Raw genomic sequence first — 22,503 nt, 5'->3', positions numbered from 1 at the left:
TCTGACAGCCTTTCATATCAGCGATGGATGGAGTGTTTGCAGACAAGCAGCCTGACCAGACGCAGCAAAGAGGCCCCCAGGGATGCCCTGCTCAATGCCACCGCGGCCGGATGGGCCCCATGAGTGTGAGAACGGAAGGCAGCGAAATTTCACAAGAAGTCGCTTGTTTGAGGAGGTACAGTAGCGTCCAGCCGCATGTATGCAAATTCACACACCCACGCACTCACACATACATTTCACAAACGCATGGATGGACGCTGTTAGCTGGTCACTTGTGAAATTCCACAACTGCTGTCAAAACCTGCTTTATAACTTCCAGGAGGAAAGCTCTAGATGTTTTAGACATTTTAGAGCAGGGATGTTAGTTAATGGGCCACAATCAGTCGACTTTGATCCTATATGTGTTGTAACCCCCCCCCCCCCCCCCCCCGCCCCCTTGAAGGTGAAACGTCTTCAAGAAACTTGATGATTTATATGATTATAAAAAAGCCGCAAAATTTCCTCTTTTTGTTACTGTGAAAAGTCAAACTTGATGCAGAAAATGGTCAAATTTAACTATTTGTCTGTATTTTACTTCTTTAAAAACAAACCAAAAAATTTCAGGAATTTGGATCACTTTCACTTCACTTCACTTTCCAGATGTTCCAGCTATTAATGAGAACCAACTACTAATAACTTATATGTAATTTTCATTTCACATTTTGTACTGTTTGATGCTTCTGATTTAGAGTTTCATTATCTACAAAAAAGTTTGTAGTTCCTGTTTGATCTTGTAATCATATTCATGAAGATTTGCTTTTTATCTCTGTTAATTATCACTGCACAGTGATGACTGCATTAATTTAGGTATAATGATTTCAGTGCTGATGCACTGATTTAAGTCTTTTTTTTGGCTTAATGTCTTTAGTTCAGCCTCAGTGTCATTTGACAGTTTAGTGACACGATGTTTCGTTTCTGAGGTCTTTTTTTCTCTCTGTTGCTTCAGCTGGAAATCTAAATCACATTGCTTCTTGTATCAGATCACTGCTGAGGAATAATGTGACAGATGGCGGATGTTTAGATAACTACGTCACAAGTATTTGTAAAGACCAAGAGGAACAAAACATACCTTTTCATTCCAGGAAACTGTATTATTTATTGAAGAAATACTCTGCAAGGCTTGATGCTGATGGACAACCCTCCCATCTCTACACATTAGAAGAAAATTTTTCCCATTTTCATGCACACAAGTCGATGAAAGGTTTTAAAAGTGGCATGCCCTCTTTATTAATGGTGTCAAGGTTTTCAGCACCGACTGATTTTCTAACAGCAAATGTGGTTCAGTAGCGCAGAAAACTGAATGCAGCAAAAGGAAACTTTCAAATAACGGAAAAGTTTGTGTGGTCGTTTTTTAAGCAGACTTTGGGGGTGTGCAGCCTCACGCCTGTAGCTCTTCATCTAACAGCTCACTGTGGCTGCTTCGTCTTCTTGATCCATTACTCCCTGCAGTGTTACAAATTGATCCGCTGTCGAGAAATACTAAAAATGACTTTTTTTATAGATGCAGTGTTGATGAATGGCAGCGGTAAATGCTAAGCTTACTCAAATTGAAACCTTTGAAACCTTCACCATGTTCAAATACTTTCTGACTCAGTTTCTTTTCGAATAGATCGGTCTAAGCAACACCTCACCAACGATCCAAACATATGTGAGGGAAAAAAGCGAGTGACAGAGATGAAAACACACAGGGGGTGTATGGCCTAAATTTGGACTGTTTGCTTGTCTCGTAGGAGCTCCTGAACTGAGCTGTCCCGTCCTGACAGGTTGACACCATCATTTACTCATCAGTTCAAGGTCGCTTCACAGATTGACAGATAAGGCTGTGGACCGGGGGGATAGCTGACAGTGGGGCTTTGGGTCTGTTGTTCAGCTGCTAAGGCTGTGTTTACTCTCCGTTGTCTCCGAGCAGCACCCCATCAAAAGCCAGCTTTGCCATTCTGGATTCAGTGAGAGTGAAAGGAAGAAGAAGAAAAAAAAAGTCTGGGGACAAAGAGAGAACAGGAGGAAGAGGCGGGGAAGGGGGGAGGGGAGGAGTGATGAGCTGTCTGTGGCCTGAGAGGAGGGAAGGGCCCAGGGATATGACTGATTACAGGCGAGGTCAGAGTTCAAGGCCAATGCTCAGGCCAGAGCTCGCTGTAAAGTGGGCAGGAAAGGGGGATGTGGGGCACAGAGAGGGGCCTGCAAACAAGAAAGGCAGGTCTTGGTGAAAGAAAGTTAAAAAAAAAAAAAAAGAAAAAAGAAAAAAGAAAAGGAAAAAAAACCCTTTGAAAGGATTCTGCTACAAAATGACCAGGTTTGTGTGATGCCCTGTTCCTTCAGATGTTGGCTATTAATTTGAAAATACACCACGCCTCTCACACACAATTGAAAATGTTCTTTTAATTACTACATAACTTTCTACACAGATGAAAAAGGATTCTTAGTCGATCTGAATGATTAAAATTTAATGATTTTTTTCATTCTTCTCTTTTTTTTTCACCACAAGGGAGAATTTAATTTTCATCCACTGCAGTAAAACTAAACAGGCTGACTTTCAACCTCTCAATTATTAAACTGTCGGAGATCACAGCTTGTGTTTGTTGAGGGATCACACACGGCAGCTTTGGAGATGTAAGAACAAGGTGTAATGATCCAACTCTGAGAGGGTTTAAATAACCAGGATAGCATATTTCACAGGAGGCTGGCCAGCAAACGCTAATGATGAAGGGGCTTCATAATAATGCTGGCAGTGTGTGTCCGTGGTGTCACATTTGTTGGGTTGTGTCAGGAAGAACACACGCCTCACGTGTTTACAGAAGCAGCCAATCAGCTTATTTCTGACATCACTGCATATTGCCCACACAGCCTCGTTGGTTTCCTGCATTTGCCGAGAAAAGCGTTCGCGCGGCTGAGGAGTAAAGGGCATCACACTTGTGAATTGTCATGTTGGATTATGTGTGTGTGCAAAATGAATGATGGCATGCACCATGGGGCTATTTTGCACATACAGACTTGCTTTTTGATTAATGTGTGTGCGTGCGTTTGAATGAAATGTACAATCGATTCCCCTTCCTTCCCTTTTTGCTCTTGAAGGTCAGCATCATGAGAGTCGGCAGTGTGTGTATATACTGTTACACCGACCACACACATTAATTAAAATCTCTCTCCTAGGTATGTTGCATTGTGTACTCAAGCCTACACTATCTGATAGCCTCTGAATATATCTATATATGTATGTACATATCTGTGAAAACAGAATAATTGTGCTACCCGGAGCTGTTGAATGAATTTGCATATCATTATATATCATTTGTTTTAGCTTGGATCAGCAGGTAAATTCTGCCTGATCCCATATATATATTTTTAGGACCTCCAGAAAACACACTACATGGTCTTTCAGGCTCTGGGTAAAACTCACCCCACTGTGAAGTGCCAGCTGAGTGAATTTAATATACAGCTAAAATCTGCAAGCTGTTTATACCTCAGTGGGAAAGTCACATGTATTTTTACCCCTTACTTCCCCTCAAATGTATACACATGAGATATAATGAGTGCAGTAGATGAGTAATCTTATGTAATTATGGTACAAATGTTCTTTTAAATATCTAGAGATTGACTAATGAATCTAAAAGTGTTCAGAATTTTTCTCCACATCATCAAATCTTGGCAACTAATGCATGATTAATCTTAAATGTAGACATAAGCTGTGCATAAATGATGGACCTTCAATTCAATTCTGTCCATGTTTATTTATATAGCACCAATTCACAACAGCAGTCGCCTCAAGGTGCTTTAAGGTAAAGCTTCACCTTTACCTTAAAGCGCCTTGAGGCAACTGTTGTCGCTAGTATTTGGGGAGAAAACCCTGACAATCAGACGAGCCCCAATGATCAAAGACTTTGTGATGGTGGGAAGGAAAAACTCCCTTTTAACAGGATGAAGGATTTTATGACCTGAATGTGTTTTACAAGGTAGGAGTTAAACCAAGTGATCAAGACCATAAACTCACCAGGAAAGACTTTACAGAGGATGTAAATCAAGGGAGAAGTCTCACAATTTTCTTTACCATTAAGTTGCCCCCTGCTGGCCACTATAAAGAATGCAGACTTGAGGCACTGGCTTCACTCTGCAGACGACTACACCCATCTTTTCAATACAGGCTATGTCACTTACAGAGGTTTTTTGTTTAATCACAAAAGGTTGACTAATTCATAATTTTTTCAGCACAAAGGACTTTCCCCCCTACACTCACCAAATTATTTTAGCAATATATAACTACCGAACAAATATACAGCATCTGTGAGGGGAAAATTATACAAGGAACATATAATATAGATTCTGGATTTACTACTGTTTGAGCCTTGCAGCATATGTTTATATATGTTATCTGTTAGTCAAAGAGAAAATTGTAATTTTTCAGTTTCTAAGCACAAATTTCAACATGATTCAGTTGTTTTATAAATGTGAGAATTTCTTGATTTTCATTAAACAAACTCCCTGAACAGAAAGAGTTTAACATTACACTGCAGACAGACAGACAGTGCAGAGTCTTAAGATGCACAACAAGCTGCTCTGTTCTCTAAATAGCTGATTGCAATTCCTGTTTAACCAGCTGAGTTTGTGATGTAATTAGCTAATGGGAGATCTCAAGCTGAGGCCTGCCTCCTTAACCAATCAGATAGTTTGCATAAGATTCACGTAACAGCAGGTCATGCAGTAATGGTGTAGAGTAGAAATACTGTAATGCTCTGGCTACCCTTTTTCTTTTTCTCGTCTCATCTATTCTTCCTGCCAACTCATCACTTCTCTATTGAACACAAAGTGAGATTCATTTTTCTCACTTTTTCACCACATCTTAGTCTGGCCTCTCATTTATATCTTCCCACTCTTCTTTCCTTCTTTGTTAGCCCCTCGTTCCATCTCGCTGACAAATAGAGACTGGTGGAAGGCAAGTAGGAGTGCAGCAGCGTGTGTGAGCGATGAAGGTGTCTGCTTGCATCACTCACTGCGATGTAGTGTGAGTATTGATTCTTTTTGGTGCATACTGACTTCATATTTCGTATAATATGAATAATAACAGCATATAAGGATAATTGGAGTATCGCAGGTTGAAGTTATGCCTAGCAGTGTTAAGAAACAGGCTGGAAACTTTGGGTTTCTTCTGCTGCAACATGTAGCCCTTACAGTGTAAGGTGCTGAGAGCAATATATAACAGAGCTGGTTCCACCTCCTCATGACATTCCCGGGAAGTGCCATGGGAAAGCAACCAGCATTGAGTCAATACAGCGCACACATAAAGAGGCAAAAAATAAATTGAGGCTCACGCCTTGGCAGGAGCGAATTCCAGCAGCTGCTGCGTTACAGAAGCAACACAAATGTGGAGAAAATGAACATTTGATGATGCCAATGATCAGATCAAGGCAATAGCAATTAATACTGACAACCATATTAGTCCTGTTAGCTGGGTGCAGCATTGTAAGTGACGGCTGGAAAGAAAGAAAGAAATCTGATCTGTGATAAATGCAGTTATCACGTTATGTAACAGCCCAGATGATGATGACTTAATAAAATCGCTGTAACATGTGACAGATTCATTACAGATCATTTTTAAGAAGAGTTTTTGGGTTGTCATTTTTGTTTTTCATGTAAATATAATATCATAAGCATATGCGGGTTTTTTTAAGCTATAAATAAGTGAATATGAGTTAATAAGTTAATAAGATCCTCTGTAGGTTGTTGTACACGGTTCAAGTGGCAATTTCTATGGGAGGAAATGCACTTGACATTTTTGTTGGGCTGCCTAAAGTTTTAGGTGAGGAAACAAACAGCTGTGTAAACAAATTTATGGTATCAAAAGGGACCATTTTGTAGAAAACCTCTGACAGAATGAGCAAAAACTGAGCAAACTGTGTTACTACAGAGCTCTGTGCCTCTGTGAGCATTTATGTATATATGAATAAATTTGAATATGATTAAAGTTTGTTTTTTTGTTTACCTGTTGTTGTTTCTGAGTTTGACGTGCCCCCCGGGCTCCAGAATCTGCCCGTTCTTCAGCCAGGTGAGCTGCGGCTCAGGCTCGCCCCGCGCTTGACAGGTGAAGATAGCGGTGGTGCCGACGGGCCGGGCGATGGACTGTGGAGGCTGAACGAATTCTGCTGGAGCTGTAAGAGAAGGCAGACTGAGAATCAGATCAAGTAACCTCAATCCGTCAAGCAAAAGATGTTGCTGGATAGACCGGTGCCAGAAAAATAGAAATACAATTTTGGCAGAATTAAGAGGTGCAGAAAAAGAAAAAGCCAAAGGGTGAGAATGAGGAAGGAAAAATATGAAAGCCTAGTGTATGCATGAATGGTATAAATACTGCTGTAGAGATATAATTCAGGGTCAGTTGGCAGGATTATGATAGACACCAGATCAATGCAGATACAGGAAAAGGGGGAAGCAGGAAAGCGAGATAAAGCCATAAGACTTGTGCAACTAGAGCAATACTTGGGAGTAATTTGCCTTAAAACAGCAGTTCAGTTTTTATCATATCTGCTCTCATCCCTTGATTCAGGCTTCCAGCCATGATTCATTATTCAAATTGGCAGGTGCTTTATTTTAATTTAAAGAGTAATTAAAATTATACCTGCAGAATTATAATTTTCTACGTTGGTGCTTTTGAATGATCTCCTCTGTGCTTATAATTGTCCCAGCAGCTTTAAGTGATCTGACAGCCTCATTTATTTATGCCCACATTAGCCGAGAAAATTTGATGGTATTATATATACGCGAGTTTATATAATGCCATTACTGTAGGCGTATCATGATGCCTTTGGTAAAAATACCACACTGTTCCACCTTTTTTTTCTGACCCTGTCATTTTCTTCATCATCATCAAGGGAGGATGAGCAACCTGAGAAAACCTGAAATAGCTTGAACACAAATACCGTGAGATCAAAGTGACTGAATCAGAGAGGTGACTCTTAAAGAGAAACTGTTGGACCTATAATTTGATGGGATTATAAGATTACTTAAAAAAAAAGTATTTAAAAAGGTAATGAGTAATGTGCAACAGATTACTGTTTATAAAAAAAGGCTGCACTTGTTTTAAATAGGTTAAGTAATTTTAGCTGGCTCTCTTAGGGACAGCACATTTATGACATATATGGAGTATTGAGGGCTACAGCGAATATTAAAAGTCCAAACTAAGAGGAATGAATGAAGAGATACAGTATTGTGCAAAAGTCTTTAGTCACGTCTTAATATTTTGCTTCCAATGGAGCTAGACTTCCCTGTCTTTTTTTTAAAGCGGTCATGAACCATAGTTCTCTAGACTTTCTGAAGGTCTTTCAAAGCTTTTCTTTGGACGTTGGCTACTTTTTCACTAGTTTTCAGTCCAGACCGCGTCACGTGACTATTTTCAGAAGTATTTTTGTGTATCTTTAGCTTCTTCGTTACTAGCAGTCTGTTCCAAAAATACTTCATACGCTACCCTTTATTCTTATTATTATTCCAATATTAGGTCCAGTAAAATGGACCTAATATGCTCATTTTTATGCATATTTTTAATTCTTGGCATCTATTAGTGTACATTTACATGATATACTTTTTTGAATAATCCTTATTTATCCTATACTGGCCCTTGATGACCCTCAGTTCACCGTGTGTATGTAAAAATCATTTTCTGTTCCTCTTCAGCCAACTGTCTTTTGTTTGACTGCCCCTAGCAAACAGAAGGTTTTAAACAGGCGCTGCGCTGGCCAGAGCTGTATGCTTGAGATAAACATATTAACCACATCCTGCTTCTACTGACATCATACAGCCAAGAGTGGAAAAAAATCCCTTGAAATAGGGTCTTACACATACGCTGGCCTTATTTGAAAGTTTGGCCATATATAACGTGGGCATGCACCACTCTATGTGCCTTTATTTGACAAAAAAATAAAAAATAAAAATACTAGGAACAAGTCAAACAGGTCAACTTTAAAAGATCTGTCACACTTTCGGTTGTCAAGTTGAATCCCTGTTTATTTTGTTTTCCCCGCTCTTCTGCCCTCCTTCTTGTTCCAACACTAATAAATAAAATGTTGTCTGACACTTTCTCAATGTAAGCATTTCCATTCTCCCCAGTGGAAAAGCTAAGGGGCCGTTAGGCACTTGAATGAAGGGGGCTGACAGCGTGAGATGGTCCTTTCATTCATCTCAGTCCTTCCCAGCTTCATTGTCTGTTTTGTGCACACTTGCTGTGTGCTTTGAGGGCTGACTTGAAGGTGAAGGTCAGAGGGAGCTCAGGAAGGCATTGATTTGCACCTGTAAGGGTGTGGGGTAAGACCGTGAGCACCAGCTATCCATCTTACGCTCGTTTTTCGCTTCTTTGGCCGCTACAGTTTTACTCTTTCATTCTTTGTTTCTCTCTTCTCTCTTTTTGTACCCCAAAGGAGCCAACATAAATCCAGCTTGTTTACTGTGTAAGTGCTTCTTTAAACTGTGATTGTCTTCTTAGCTTTGTGCTTATTGAAGTTCCTAATCAGTGATAGCCACTGAAGCCCTCTTATAGTAGCTTATTATCTATAGAATAAGGAGAATTACTAATTAAAGCACACTATTCCATCATAACGGAGCAGTTCTAACACATGTGTTTATGTGTAGTTAATAAGGCATTTGTTGTTTCCATAAATCAATAACAGAAACCAAAAACAGACAGCGGCACATCATGAATGTCCACATCTTTTTATCCTTAGCAGGTGAGGGGCTCGTCGCAGACTTGACAAGCAGATGAAATGAAATATTGATTGCGATCGATGCTGCTATAGGCTGGAGCAAAGTATGGTCCGTCTGATCAATATGTGAGTGAGGCAGACACTGGATGTTTCCTGCTTGGTGACAATTAATGCACAGGGCAGCCCACACCTGCCATATCCTTTTGGTCAAAAGCACCTGTCTCTTAACAGTAACATCAAACACCTTCATGATACTGGCTCCAGCTCTGTGGAGAATAGATGAAAAGAGCAAGAACAAATTTTAATCAAAATGTTAGAAAGCACACAGAGAATGAAACTTCAAAGGGCTATATTTGCTCTGCATGCTGTGGCAGAGCAACAGATTATTGACTTTTAAGTTTTTGTCTAATATTAAAGTTCCCCACATCACATAAAATATATTTTCTTTAAAAAAGACTTATAGGATGTATTAAGAGTTGGTTTGTCTTGTTTTCACATAACCTGTACATACAGTAGTGTGTAATCAGCTAGTACAAATAAACTAATGACTATAACTACAGGAACACCTACACGTAAGACTGGCAAATCAAAGATATGTTATTATACGATATTTTGAATTTGGATGTAATCCTTCCCAAAATGATGCATAAATATATAGCGTATCTTATAGTATCTAGTATATTGTATTGTATATTGAGAAGAGGTTATTAGGTCTGTGGTTAAAGAAAAAAAATAACTTTTTAACCAAAAAAGAGAGGTGCTATGGGTTTACCACTTTCACCAGATGATGGTGTTACTTCTTATTTATTGTTGAAAATCTGCATATTTATCTCCTGTGAGACTCACACAACTGTGTTATAAAACAAACAAATCTAAAATTTAATGCCAATGGCCTGTTATTTTTAAAAAACTGATTATATTTGTCATTTGAGTGAAGAAAAGGCTCGCAGATACAATACTGCAGAGGCATAGTCTCTTGTTGCAGAGCCTGTGAAGAACCGCGGAAGAATTTTAAAAAGCTGCAGACATGAAGGCGCGGCTTTTGAGCTGAGGATATCAGTGCCAAAACAAAGACACAATAAATCAATTTCTAGGCGTTTTGAAAACCAACAAACAAAGAAGAAAAAATCTGTGTTGCTGGTTTTTTTTTTTTATCCTTCTAGTGTGGCATCTAAAATCTGCAAATTATATCTCCATATGTCATTCTCTAATTTAAATTTGATGGTTATATTTATAGAATTTCCCAGAAGTGCCCACAGTGTGCATCTCATTTTTGTAGCTCAGACTGTAGTATAAAATTTTTATAATGTGGCTTCACTAAACCTCACCAACCTGAATCGAATAAACAGGGCAAACTCGACTGGGCAAATCAAGCCAGGTTTGCAATGTCCTTTAAAAGTGGGCAGTGCTGATGTTGATGTACATACTTTTCACAGGACTAGCAAATTATAATGGCTGACTTGCACATCTTAGACCAACAAGTACAAGCACTTTGTAGTCTAAAGTGCTTTCAGTGGTCAGTAAGACGAGAGAAGTACTATATAAATGCAAGTCCATTACATTACAAGACAATGAAATTGCTCTGAAACTGCTTGCAGCAAAGCAAGCAGAAAGGCTGAGAATCTGTATCTCTTAACGATGCTTGTCAGGAAAAATGAAAAGGGGTTTAAAGAGTTTCTAAAAAAAAAAAAAACTAGAACTCCTCTGAAAATATGCACGCATGGTCTATAGGATCTTCTAGGAATGGTGTCACAGATTTTCAAGAGAACTGATTAGTTAGTAGGCTATGCTTTGATACAACTTGATCTGTAATCTCCAACATAGCCTCTTAACCTCGCTAAACCCCAAATCCTGCTTCACGGTACATGTCCCCTGACTCTCCAGAGTCCCATCTCTAATCATCAAGTATCTCTGTGCTCAGTGCCTCCAAATACAAAACAATCTTTGTTCATTCTATCTAAAAAAAAACCGTATTTGCCATAAAAGATCTAATCACATGTGCCTCCACAAATGTAATATACTGTACATGATAACTTCCCAGGGTTGGTAAAAACTGCGCCTGGTCCCTAAAGTGTATTTCAGAGACCACAAAAGCCGATGTTGCAGGACTGTCTGCTTCTCGGTGTGATGCTGCAAATCTATTTTGCTCTGTGTTTTTGTTCTCCAATATTAAAGAAAGGATGATTCAAATAAACCTCTGCAGTTATTTTTTTTTATCTCTTCCTAACAGAGTGTTGAGGATTTGAAACCTGAAACTATGACTGACATTGCAAAAGCTGCGAGTCGGAACTCTTCGTGAAATGTTTGTAATGCCTACCATACAGACTCTAGCTCTGAGCAACAAGCAGAGACATTTTAGTGGTCTTGTATCTTGCTGGAGGCACAAAAAGGTGTAAAAGTATGCTTGGTATACCAGAAATAGCCGATAATTACTGCTTGGAAGGTAGCAAAATAAAAATCAGCCAGAAATGTTTTGGTATGCTTTGCTTTGCTTTGGGGGAAAATCATTCAAAACCTTCTCCCTGAAAAATCTGCACCACCCACTAGATCAGAATGAGGGTTTTAAACTAAAGACCACCTACATAAAACACGCTGGTGGCACAGGAGCAAAGCACTTGTTTATCAATGCAGCAAAACTGAGGTGCTTTCAGTCATGGTACAGTAATCATGTTGCCTGATCCACCCACATAGTGCTGAGCTGTACCTCGTCACGTTCCCCAAGATGTTTCGTAGGTGCTTTTAGTTTCACCCAACTGAAAAAAAATATGTCATTTCTTTTATCCAGAGCTCACCTTGGACCACCAGACGTCCTTGAGCAGTCCTGCGCACACGGGTCCCTGGTTTGTTAGCGGCACATACGTAGACCCCGGAGTGCTCCACACCAACATCTGAGATCATCAGGTTTCCTGTGCCGAGCACCTGGATTCCCTCCACCCCGATGGGACGGCCATCTAATCAGGGAAAGAGAAAAAGAAAACAGTTGAGAAGGATGAGTCAGAATCTATGGAGGTCAGCATAAAAAGAACCAGGTATATGGGCACAGTAGGTGTTTATGTTAGATGGGGGTCAACTGAACTATAGTAAAGATCAGAGTGGGTGTAAATCACTAGCAAGACATCTAATTAACATCATGCAAGTTTACGGCCACGAGCTGACAGAAGCAGCGCTATTTCTGTCCCCCCAAGGATGCAGCGCTCACAGCGTGTGTTCCTCAGGACTATAATGTGATAAAGCTGCCAGCACACCATACACCGAGAAAGGTCAGCGAGTTTGTGTTTGAGTCGTGTACACGCTGCAATTTTTTAAAACTTAATTGGGACTTTGTGATAGTTTCCAGTGAGAATCATCTGGCTTTTGGGTGCTTTACAGTAAATCAATGCTGCTTTTCTGCTTCTCCCTAACGGATGTTCAGCTAATTAAAACTTTTATGCTCCAGTTGACACATTCGCATTTTTCAGGAGTTTGTCTGAAAAATCCTCAGAGTACATTTTCTTTTAAGCTGGTTTGCTTCTTGGCACTGGAAATGTTTCAGCTGCCACTCTGGGACCAGAAATTCTAACTGTAACTTCTAATCTTATATCTACTTACACAATCCATAGCTGCCTCCTCTCTGCTTTTGCTGTAATTACATGATAAGCTCACACACTTTCCTGTGCTCCCTTATCTGCAGTGTCAACTCCAACAATGGCTTCAGTCTGCCTATGATGTTAGCTATGGGGCCAAAGGGGCATTTTAATCCCATCTATGAGTTCCATCTGCAGCCTGTAAGCCTGTATGTTCCAGATATGATACACCGAAAGGCCAGGAATGGAGGGAAGGGAGACAGGTACCACAGCGGACAAAGGAGCTCCAGTCAGAAATGCTAACTATGTGGTCAATAGTCAGTGAATACTTTTGGGTTTGTCCCTTATCTTTAAACTTAAAGCAAGTCACTTTTCAACAGAAAGGTTACTTTGGATAATGAGTTTGACTGAAATTCACTTGCACATATGCCACTAAGCCTAAAAATGAATTTGCTGATCAGGATTATCAACAAATTATTTTTTAAAGGTTTTATGAGCAAAAGACTGTGAAAACATATTGTTAGTTTCATTTTTAAGGACTAAGATATATGATGTTGAATGCCCATCACAAACGTTTAAGTTTACTGTCGTGACCCACATGACCAAGAGTTTTGTGGAATACTGAAACTGCCATCAAAACAGCCTTCTATCACATACTGCTGGTTGCAAGACAAACGAGAGATGATGGTCTATGGGTGTGACTACAGATCTCAGAGTCCTCTGCGGTGGTAAACTGTTGCTGACGATAACAGTATGATCATCACTTATCTAAGTGAAAAAAAGATTAAAAAACTGTAAAAGCATACTTTGAAAACATAATGGCATACTCCAAACCAATACACTGTGGCATATGTTGGCCTAATCAAATCATATGACGACAAAAATGATTACCAGACTCATGATTTTGTGTGTATATTGTGCATGATAATATATCCAATTACTGCACATACAAATGTGCTTCTTTCAAAGATAATTAGATTATATAATGGTGTGTATTTTACATTACAGCCATATGTGACATGAATATCTCACTAGATTGTCTACACAACGAGTTTATGAATGTCTTAATTCATCAAGAGCACATGAAATCTTATAATATTTTACATTTTATATACACTGCCTTATGAATGTGGTAAAAACATGTTATTACTGTGTAGCTAGTGCAAGTGTGTAGGCATTATGACCACCTTTGTCTTGCAACTGTTATTTTGGTTTCTTCAGCCAAACTGTAGTGATGACACATAGTGTCATGAAATGTAAAACAATGAAATCAAAGCAAGCCTTTATTCTGGGTGATACAACAGGTCCAAAACCTAAAAATCCAAAGAAGTGCAGGTAAAACACAAAGCCAAACATACATAGAGCCAAGGAAGAAGGCTACACAAACAAACAATGCTACAAAAGGGTGACAAGATGAAATTAATAAATGCAGGTGAATACAACAAACAAAGTGAAACCCAGATCCTGACGCAGGAGACAACCAGCTACTGGAGTACAACAGGAAATGACCAAAAGACAACTACACTGACACCAAACATGATGACAGAGAGAAAAGAAACCCAGGAGGAGAAAGGGACAAGCCCTGTAACAACACAGAGAGGGAAACTTAAAGGGAATAAAAGTAGGAAATCAAGGCAATATTAACTTATTAATAAAATAAAAACAGGAACCAAAACCCCTTTCATATCTCAAGAAGTAAAAGTCACCTTGCAGTGGTATAGTAAGGAAATCAAACTACAGAAAGAGCCCTAAGACCTTGACAGATAAGCGCCAATTTAAAACAAAACAATAAATAATTACAAGCATCAACTGTGACGCAATCCAGGAAACCTAAACGACAAAGACAATTCACTCCTGCGATACAACAACTGAAGATAAACTGGAAAGATGAGCTTTTGCTCCTAAATCAGATATGATCACCAGGCCTAAACTGCAAAAGGAAGTCATCACAGCAAACACACAGAGCAAACCTCATCACATCTCAAGCTCACCATTCAATTCATCAGAAGTGATGAAAAAAATCCTTTGAGTTCGTTTGAATCTTCAAACCAGCCAACACACACACGACTCGTGTGATAAATGCTGCAGCTTCAATTAGTAAATGTGCAATTATGTGGCAATGCCTAATGAAGACAATACATGTAATTAATGCAATTAATCACGACAAGTCATTGAGATCTAATAAATGTCTCCAACTTGTGTGACACGTGTTCGTCTTCTTCGAATGCTTTTTCCGCATTTTTTTCATTATCGCACTGGGACGCTGTCCTAAAAGAAGCAGTCTTGTTCTTTTCTTGCATTTTCCTGTTATATTCCTCTCTCTCTCTGGCTTTGCCATCACTTTCTCCCTGTCAGAGACTAATTAACTTAACGTCAGAAAAAAAAGAGCACAACCTAGGAGGCCATGGTGCCGCTGTTCAATGAATAGCAGCAAACCAACTCTGGCATTAAGGAGTGACTGATGTGAAACTATAAGATTCATTATGCGGCTTATCCTAGCCTCCCTGCTGTAATCTAATACATACAAATCCCATCGTGTTAGCATTTCATTCTGGTAACACTGTGTAAGGCAATACTGGCAATCTGATTACACCCAGATGCTGGGGAGGGGCTGTGATTTACATTTGGAACAGCAAATCAGATTGAATGAGAGGTAAAGTAAACAGATAGGAGATTGAAAAATTGTTCACGACAGAATCTGAGTGGTAGTCAAGAAAAGGAAAAATCCGCATGAAGAGAGCTGTCTGTGCAGCAATTACTCAGAGGCTCTCCGCTGCTTCCAAGGAGGTTTTAGCATCATGAGGACACGAAGCAACAGAGTCGAACATCTTGTTTAGCCCTAGGACTTAATCTTCAATCCCACTGCCTCATGTAAACAAAATAGATCTGTGCTGTAACAAATATATTCTAGTAGAGCTTGACCAATATAGGAATTTTACTGACCAATGCTGATACCGATATTTGGTGATTTAAAAATCTGACATGAAAATCTGATATAGTATGAAAAACTATGCAAGCATCAGCTTGTTTGCACATGCTGTTAAACTTTTTAAGTTTCGATTTATCAGCTGCCATAAATGCTGATGGCAACATATCGGTGAATAACCAATATCGACTGATATATCAGTCTGGCTCTGTATACTTCACAGTGGAAGACAGAACACACAGATGCCACCTAATCTCTCAAACACACAAACAAGAACACCAGGTCTGATCTGATCAGGACTTTTTTCTCACCTAGTCTGCTCCATGACACAATGGGCCGAGGGTATCCAGTGGCAACACACTCCAAGATAGCCGTTTGGTGAACAGTGAGGGTTAGGTTTTCTGGACCGACCACGATCACAGGTTCTTTGTAAACAGATGACTGAGAGCCTGAAGGGAAAAGGGAGAGGAGAATTCAAGATTGGAATGAGCATGATGGATAGCTTCTTTTAATTGGATTTCTCCAAGTGCATTAGCTCAATATGCTGTATCTCTTAGATCTGGCAGCAGGACAATAGGTTTGGAAAAGTCTAGGAAATGTGCTATACAGATAAGCAGAGGCGTATTAAGTGACTGTATTTGATCAGTGATGCAGAAAACTAAAGATCTGAATAAAGAAAGCTCATTTAAACCAAAGTCAATTTACAGTGAGGACCTCAAAAGACAAAACACACACAAAAAACCAGAGGTTTACTCAGATGCGTGCTCAACTATAGATACCAACCTGAAACTGTTAGGAGTGCCTCAGCACTGTGTTTCACTCCTGCACTGTTATGAGCCACACAGCAGAACCTTCCACTGTCCTCCTCACGCACTCCTGTGATCTGGAGAACGCCTGTGGGCAGGAGAGTGTACCTAAAAGACAGAAAAAAAATCACGAGACTTGGCAACCTTTAACCAAAGTGCTTCAGTTTCTTAAAACAAGAAGCCCAAGCGGTAGTTTGATCTAACCTCTCATTACTGGTGTCCACTGGACGGCTGTCTTTTTCCCAGCTGATGACCGGCTCTGGCAGGCCGTGAATCTGGCACTGGAATCTGGCCACGCCGGACTCCTCAGCGTGCACCGACTCGGGTTGGACGTGGAAATCTGCCATGGCTGTGAGATAGAAAGAGGAGCAGTTGAAATATTAGGTCATAGCTTCACAAAACAGCTACAGAGCAACAAGCTCAGTTGCTTACAGAAAAAAAAAGCTGCGCTGCAACAGATGGCGTGGCCCCCACAGATCCCAACATCAGAGAACCAATCTTGGACTGCATAAAGAGACAGAATATCTACCAAAGGAGTGCTGCAACATGCTTGGAGCAACTGGCACATTTTCTGCAAGGGAAATTTATTTTAGTATTCATATTTATTTTTAGTGTGTTGCTTTTTCACAAATAAAGAGCAAGTATTACAATTTCATGGAAAATCCACACTTCAACTGTTGACGGAGATACTTGGGTTTTTGCACAAAATGGCACTGATTCACTAAATGCACTTCATTGTTGAGAGCTTTAACCTACCTGCTAACCTTACTATTTCACATAAGCCAATTCAGAGACAAGCAGAACGTTTCTGACATCACTACAAATGTGTAAAAGGAAGCTTTTGAAAAAGAAAACAATCCTACAAATAACAACACAATGAAACACATTCAAGAAGTAAAAGCATAGCTATTTCTGTGAGAGCGTGCAACCTGCTTGAGAGGATGTGATACATTTTTCTGCTGTCACTGTGCCTGTCCTTCATATGCAGCTGATGAAACATTTTGTATGCAGGTAAGAAACATCTGTTTCCAAAATGCATGCTAACGCAAATAAAGACAACATAGATAAGGCCAGCACCATATAGCCAAGCCAGTATCAATATCCCCACAGAGAGCCTCATTCAGCTGCAGTTCACATATCCACTCCCTGCAGAACAAAGGCGGCATCGAAGGTGGAGCCAGCAACAAACTCAATTAGAGAGAGGCCCTCTTCTTCCACAATTCTCCCACCTTCTTCAACAGAAGTGCACTCATTTAAATGTCAACCATAATTAACTTGGAGGAAGAGGGGTTTCTCCGAAAACTGTTAGCATAACAACGGGAACAGACCCCTTATTATTTCATAAGACACCCCCCCCCTTCCAACATGTTGCCTGCATTAAATTATTACTTGCAGGACCTTTATGTTGCAGGCAGCAATACCTAATAAGCGTATTTATGCTTGGTTGCTGTCTTGTAGTTCTTTCTCTGACTTCTTGGGCTGGTATAGCATTAACTTTGTTGTACTGACCTACTGACTGTGTGCGCTTTGAATGTTGTCAAGGTTTTCCTGTTGTGCAGAACCAGAAAAAAAATATGTATAGTTTAAAATATGAATATAGAAATGAAGAAAACAAACCTTAACCATTGATGCTGAAGGATGAGAGCACAGAGAGAGAGTGGATACTTCATTTAGAGAAGCACTACTTTATACCAGGGGCTGCAACACTGTGATTATTACATTTCAGAGCTTAATGAGAAGCGTGGCATTCTCAAACACGACTTGACCTTAGATCTTGGAATAGATGCATGGCGCTCTAATGAAAATTAAACCATGGTAATCTACTTTTCTTCCAGTAGTTCGCTCTTCATAAGCCATGACTTATGAAGTTGTAGCATGCAATATTTCTCTGAAGATACAATGTGAAATCATTTCTCTTAAGAAATGATAAGGCCTCACAAAAGCAGCGGTCCATTTTTACTGGGGTAATTCAGTTTGTTCGTCAATCTCAAAGGGCCACACGGCTCTCACAATGCCCTACCTAATAAATGTAACTTCACTCTGAAGCATACATGGCTTTAAAGTCACCGAGAGCATCGGAAGTATTTTATCACCAAATCACCATTATAGTCCATTTCAGCTCTTTTTTTTTCAATTCTTCCTTCTGACACAGTAAACTGCAAGCTTGGGAACACTTCAGCTTATAAAATGATGAAAACCCACTGTAAAGTTGTCAGAAGTTATTATTGTATATTTCAAACGGCCCCATAGAAACACTTTTATGGGCTTGCACTTCTTTTCTAGACAAAAGCAATCAACAATACGTTCTGCCCTGGCCTGCTGTCATACTGAGCCTGGGGCAGAAAGACTGGCAGAAGGCACTGAATTAAAGCCCTGAAGGTGCTGCCACTCCTGATGAAGGACGCTTAGGTGAAATGGCTAGAAATCCTTCAGAAAAACAATGTGCGGAAAACAAGAAGGTCAGGGTGACCGATATGATGCAAGACGAGCGCTGTCCTGGAATAAAGTCTCAAATTAAGATACAGGCATGCACGCACACAGCTGTGTGCACTGTCCGTGTGTACTGGGAACACTGAGGCACTTGAATGCTGCAGGACAAAGGAGGACCAGTGTCTATAGAAGTCTTTCTTGTGCATCTCTGCCAAGTAGTCAGGGTGTCTGCTGATCTGGCTGTTGTGTGTGTCCACTGACACAACCCCCTAACGGGCCCCACCCTTTGCCCTCATGCATAAAACATAGTCTCTCTAAGAGGCCCACAGTCCTCCTATTATTGAACCCTCGCAAAATCAGACACAATTTCAAAAATCACAGCGGGGTCACACCCACAAATGAATGCATGCGGCAGAGAATTTGATTAACTCTAAAGAAAAACAGCCATTTATAATCTGCACTTTAGTTGACTTTTATGGTGTATGTTGCAGAAGCAGATCAACATGATTTAGCAAAGCTATAGCAAACGCATACGAAGACATCCAAAGAACTGCTTCCCTAGAAACACACAACCCTATCAAACCTCCTCCTTGTGCTCAAAGCATAATAAAAGCAGTAGACAACAACAATGCATTTTACTCATCCAAACACACACCTCCAACAAGACCTGTTCTGCCATTGTTTGTCTATCTCCTGCTCTGCTAAGTGTTGACAGACACTCTCACATGATTAAAGACTGTCCACTACCAGCGTGACGCCGCCGGCTTAAATGGAGCAGGTCTAATTACTGCAATAGGGGAAAGAATGGTTGGGGTGCATACTAAATGGAAATCCATACACAGGCGCACAGTGAGGAGATCACTCCTCGAACATATGTTTGACAGTTTCTCGGTGACAACCACAAAAGAATGATTGAGGGAGTAATATGAGGGAAGGTCACAGAGAGGAAATGTGAAACAAGGAGCTAAGCTGTAAATCAGATCTTGTCAAAAGTGACTGGCACTGTCCTGCTGCGTGTTGCACAATTTACCATGAAGTCGCACAACAATAAGTCGGAATCGGGCCGAAATTAACATGAAAATCTCTTTGAAAGAAAAAAATGTCACCCCCGCTTTCCCACAAAGATGCACAAAGGATGAAATATGAAAGCAAGTGAAAATATACCATCGCTGACTATCAGACTTGAGGGCCGATGATGATGATGCTAAATGAGAAAACCAAGTACAATGGCTTCAACGTTTCGATAGCAGATTTTTAGCTCTGTCATGTGAGCAGCTTGTATCTATCTAATGAAGAAACGTAGATTAAACGGTGATTACTTAAATGATCCTACTGGTGTAGTTTTGGCTAATAGCCCCAAGTAATGATCCATTTCTTTATCGCTCTGTGAAACACTCACACAAATACTCCACAGATAATAATGAACACCATTACTAAAAACCGCCCAAAACTGCCCTATTTTTTGGCATCTCCAACTGCAACAACTAAATCAGGCAGCTAGATGAGAAATTTTCATGATTTCCAAGCACCTGTGGTCACATGTGGGTGTTCAGTGATATGACAGCGGTAATGATGCTAGCAGAGGGGCAGATATCCTGCAGTACTGTTCAAAACAGCAGCTGTTGTGAAAAAGCTTCTCCGGTGAACCCCTATGTTGTAATGTCATTGCCCTTCCTTCCATTTGCCTGTGGCCACCCTCCCGCCCCACTCTACATTTTAACCGTTCCCAGCTCTTCATCGCACCTCTCTCCCCACCCCCTCGGGTCCTCTCAAGTCTGTGACATCATTAAGCACATGTTGTTCGAAGCGGCAGTGATGACTACAGTGCCCACCCCACCCCCAACTCAGTAAACCAGAGATGAGACCCATAAATAATGGAGATGGTGTACATGTACGCCACTATAACGGCGTGCAGAGTCCGTGCTTCCACGGCCTTTAAATAGGTATCCCTGAAATAGCAGGCCGTGTGCTGGGACCCTGGACTTGGCATTTTAATGCAGATGTGATATTTTATTAGCTCCCTGCCCTGCCCCACTAGCCCCCACCTCTATCACACCAGTCCCGCTATCAGGCTTTGGTTTGTGGTGTGTGATGCTTATCACCTACGATACGTAGGGCTACACCTGGTCTACACACACACACACACACACACACACACACACACACACACACACACACACACACACACACACACACACACACACACATTCATTTCCCTCCATTAATGCTTCACGCCGACACATGAACATCAGAACCTGCAGGAGCAAAAGCATGAGCTGAGGTGCAACACCTGCCACCTGAGCCCAGAAGTACCAGATGTTCACATGAATGCGAAGCTGAGAATCCAAACTGATTGATCATTTATATTACAAGTACTCCAACCAATATACTGTATGGGTAATAAGATTTATAGGGCAATTTGCATGTGCACGATCCTCTTATTTTTTTTCTGTCAGCTTCACTCTCCATTATGAGAAGAAAAAGACCCTGTTTACCTTTTTATTATTTTTTTTGTGATATCACCTACAAATCTGATTTTTATGGTTAATAAATATCAGTGGACGACCAAAACGAAAACAAAATTAAATCCCTTCAAATCTCAGCTTGAAATACAGCAGTTGGTAAACCACTCAACAGACTGACACTACATTTCCAGGACCACACCGCTAACACAGTGTGCAGTGTGACTCTGCTCCATATAGACGGAGAATGAGTCATAGTCTTGTAATTGAATCAAACACCAAGGTATGAGGCCTTTGTGCACAGATGGCATTGAAAAAACACAGAGATTAGCTAAAATTCATACAAACTAAGCATTGTGTCCACTTCAATTTCGAGTGTAATTTTTCTTAGCGGGAATTACCAACCTTTGCTTTGCTTTTCTAACAGCTAAACATGTGAACTCTGCCCCTCTCACATTACACAACAGTTTTGATAAGAATATAATGGCCTTTTCTGATTGTGTTGCAGGCTTGTTTGGCTTTCCGGTGGTGTGATTGTGTGCAGTTTGTTGTGCTGATCAATAGTGTGCAGCTCGTGTGCACTAAGTTAAACATATTAAGATTGATGGCTGCTATTAGGGGTCCCTGTAGGAGGTAGAGAGAGCAGCAGTCCTACAAGAGTTATCCCTCAGAAGAATGAGACAATATAAATAATGACAAGAATGATGACAAAATATGATGACCAGAAAAAGTGATGAATAAAATCATTTTCACAGTTAGACAGCTAAAGCTTGAGGGAATTAAAGCCAGTCTGGTGACAATGAATTGAAAGATACAGTAATTTCTCACAGCACTGTACTGTATTACTTGGAGATGAAGACCTTAAAAAAATTAGTCAATTAATGAATTACAGTACAATGCAAAATTTTGCTTCCAAGAAGTCAGACTTTCTTGTCTTTTTTTTTTTTTCAAGTCAACTCGTGTAACAGTTCCTTGAAGTTCCTTGACATTGGCTTCTTTTTCAGAAGCACCAAATGTAACAAAGTAACAAAACTTTACACAAGAATGTTTTGTTACTTTGTTAAGCCACTTACCAGTGACCTATGAATCCTTCAAGTATAAACAAGGGAACTAACTGAAGGGATGAACCCATCTTTGTCTACATGTGACAGAAAACTTAGTAAAGAACTAATTTTAAATTAAATCTTTTGTCACTTTGTTACAATTAGCCTGGGACAAAAATGCCAATTAGTCCCATTTCTTTAGCTGAGTCTGTAAAAAATGCCAGTTAGTATTTTTGTATCAAAAAGGTGTTTCCCAAAACTAAATACTGTCCATTTTTTTCCACGTTTCGTCCACATTTCTCCTGCCTCTGCTCCACCCACAACACCCCCCTTGCACTCCCACTCTAGACCTTAGCCCCAAATCTCCATGCTCACTACTGCAAGTAGACCCTAATTAAAGAGAGCCCTATTAAAGCACAGCAGATGCTGTAAATTAGGGGATTATTCAAATAATTCCCAGGCACAGCTTGGGTAAGATTAGAGACAAGCAGGAGAGAAAAGAGGAGAGTGAGAGGGCTGAGTGAGGACAACAGAGAAAGGAGGCTAAAATAAC

The 22,503-nt window shown here is 40.2% G+C and overlaps 1 protein-coding gene across 1 annotated transcript in view; it reads right to left on the bottom strand.

The window, feature by feature from the left end:
* igdcc3 (immunoglobulin superfamily, DCC subclass, member 3) overlaps positions 1–22,503 on the bottom strand; it is a 57,965-nt gene that overhangs the window by 11,311 nt on the left and 24,151 nt on the right. The window contains exons 3-7 of the mRNA XM_063494394.1: positions 16,220–16,364; positions 15,993–16,123; positions 15,521–15,658; positions 11,513–11,671; positions 6,014–6,179 (exon numbers count right to left, since the gene is read on the bottom strand). Coding sequence (XP_063350464.1) covers positions 6,014–6,179; positions 11,513–11,671; positions 15,521–15,658; positions 15,993–16,123; positions 16,220–16,364 — 739 coding nt within the window. The remainder of the gene's footprint in view (positions 1–6,013; positions 6,180–11,512; positions 11,672–15,520; positions 15,659–15,992; positions 16,124–16,219; positions 16,365–22,503) is intronic.

Source organism: Pelmatolapia mariae, linkage group LG1 (assembly GCF_036321145.2).
Source record: "Pelmatolapia mariae isolate MD_Pm_ZW linkage group LG1, Pm_UMD_F_2, whole genome shotgun sequence".
Taxonomy (NCBI): Eukaryota; Metazoa; Chordata; class Actinopteri; order Cichliformes; family Cichlidae; genus Pelmatolapia; species Pelmatolapia mariae.
This window is presented reverse-complemented; position numbering and strand designations above follow the sequence as displayed.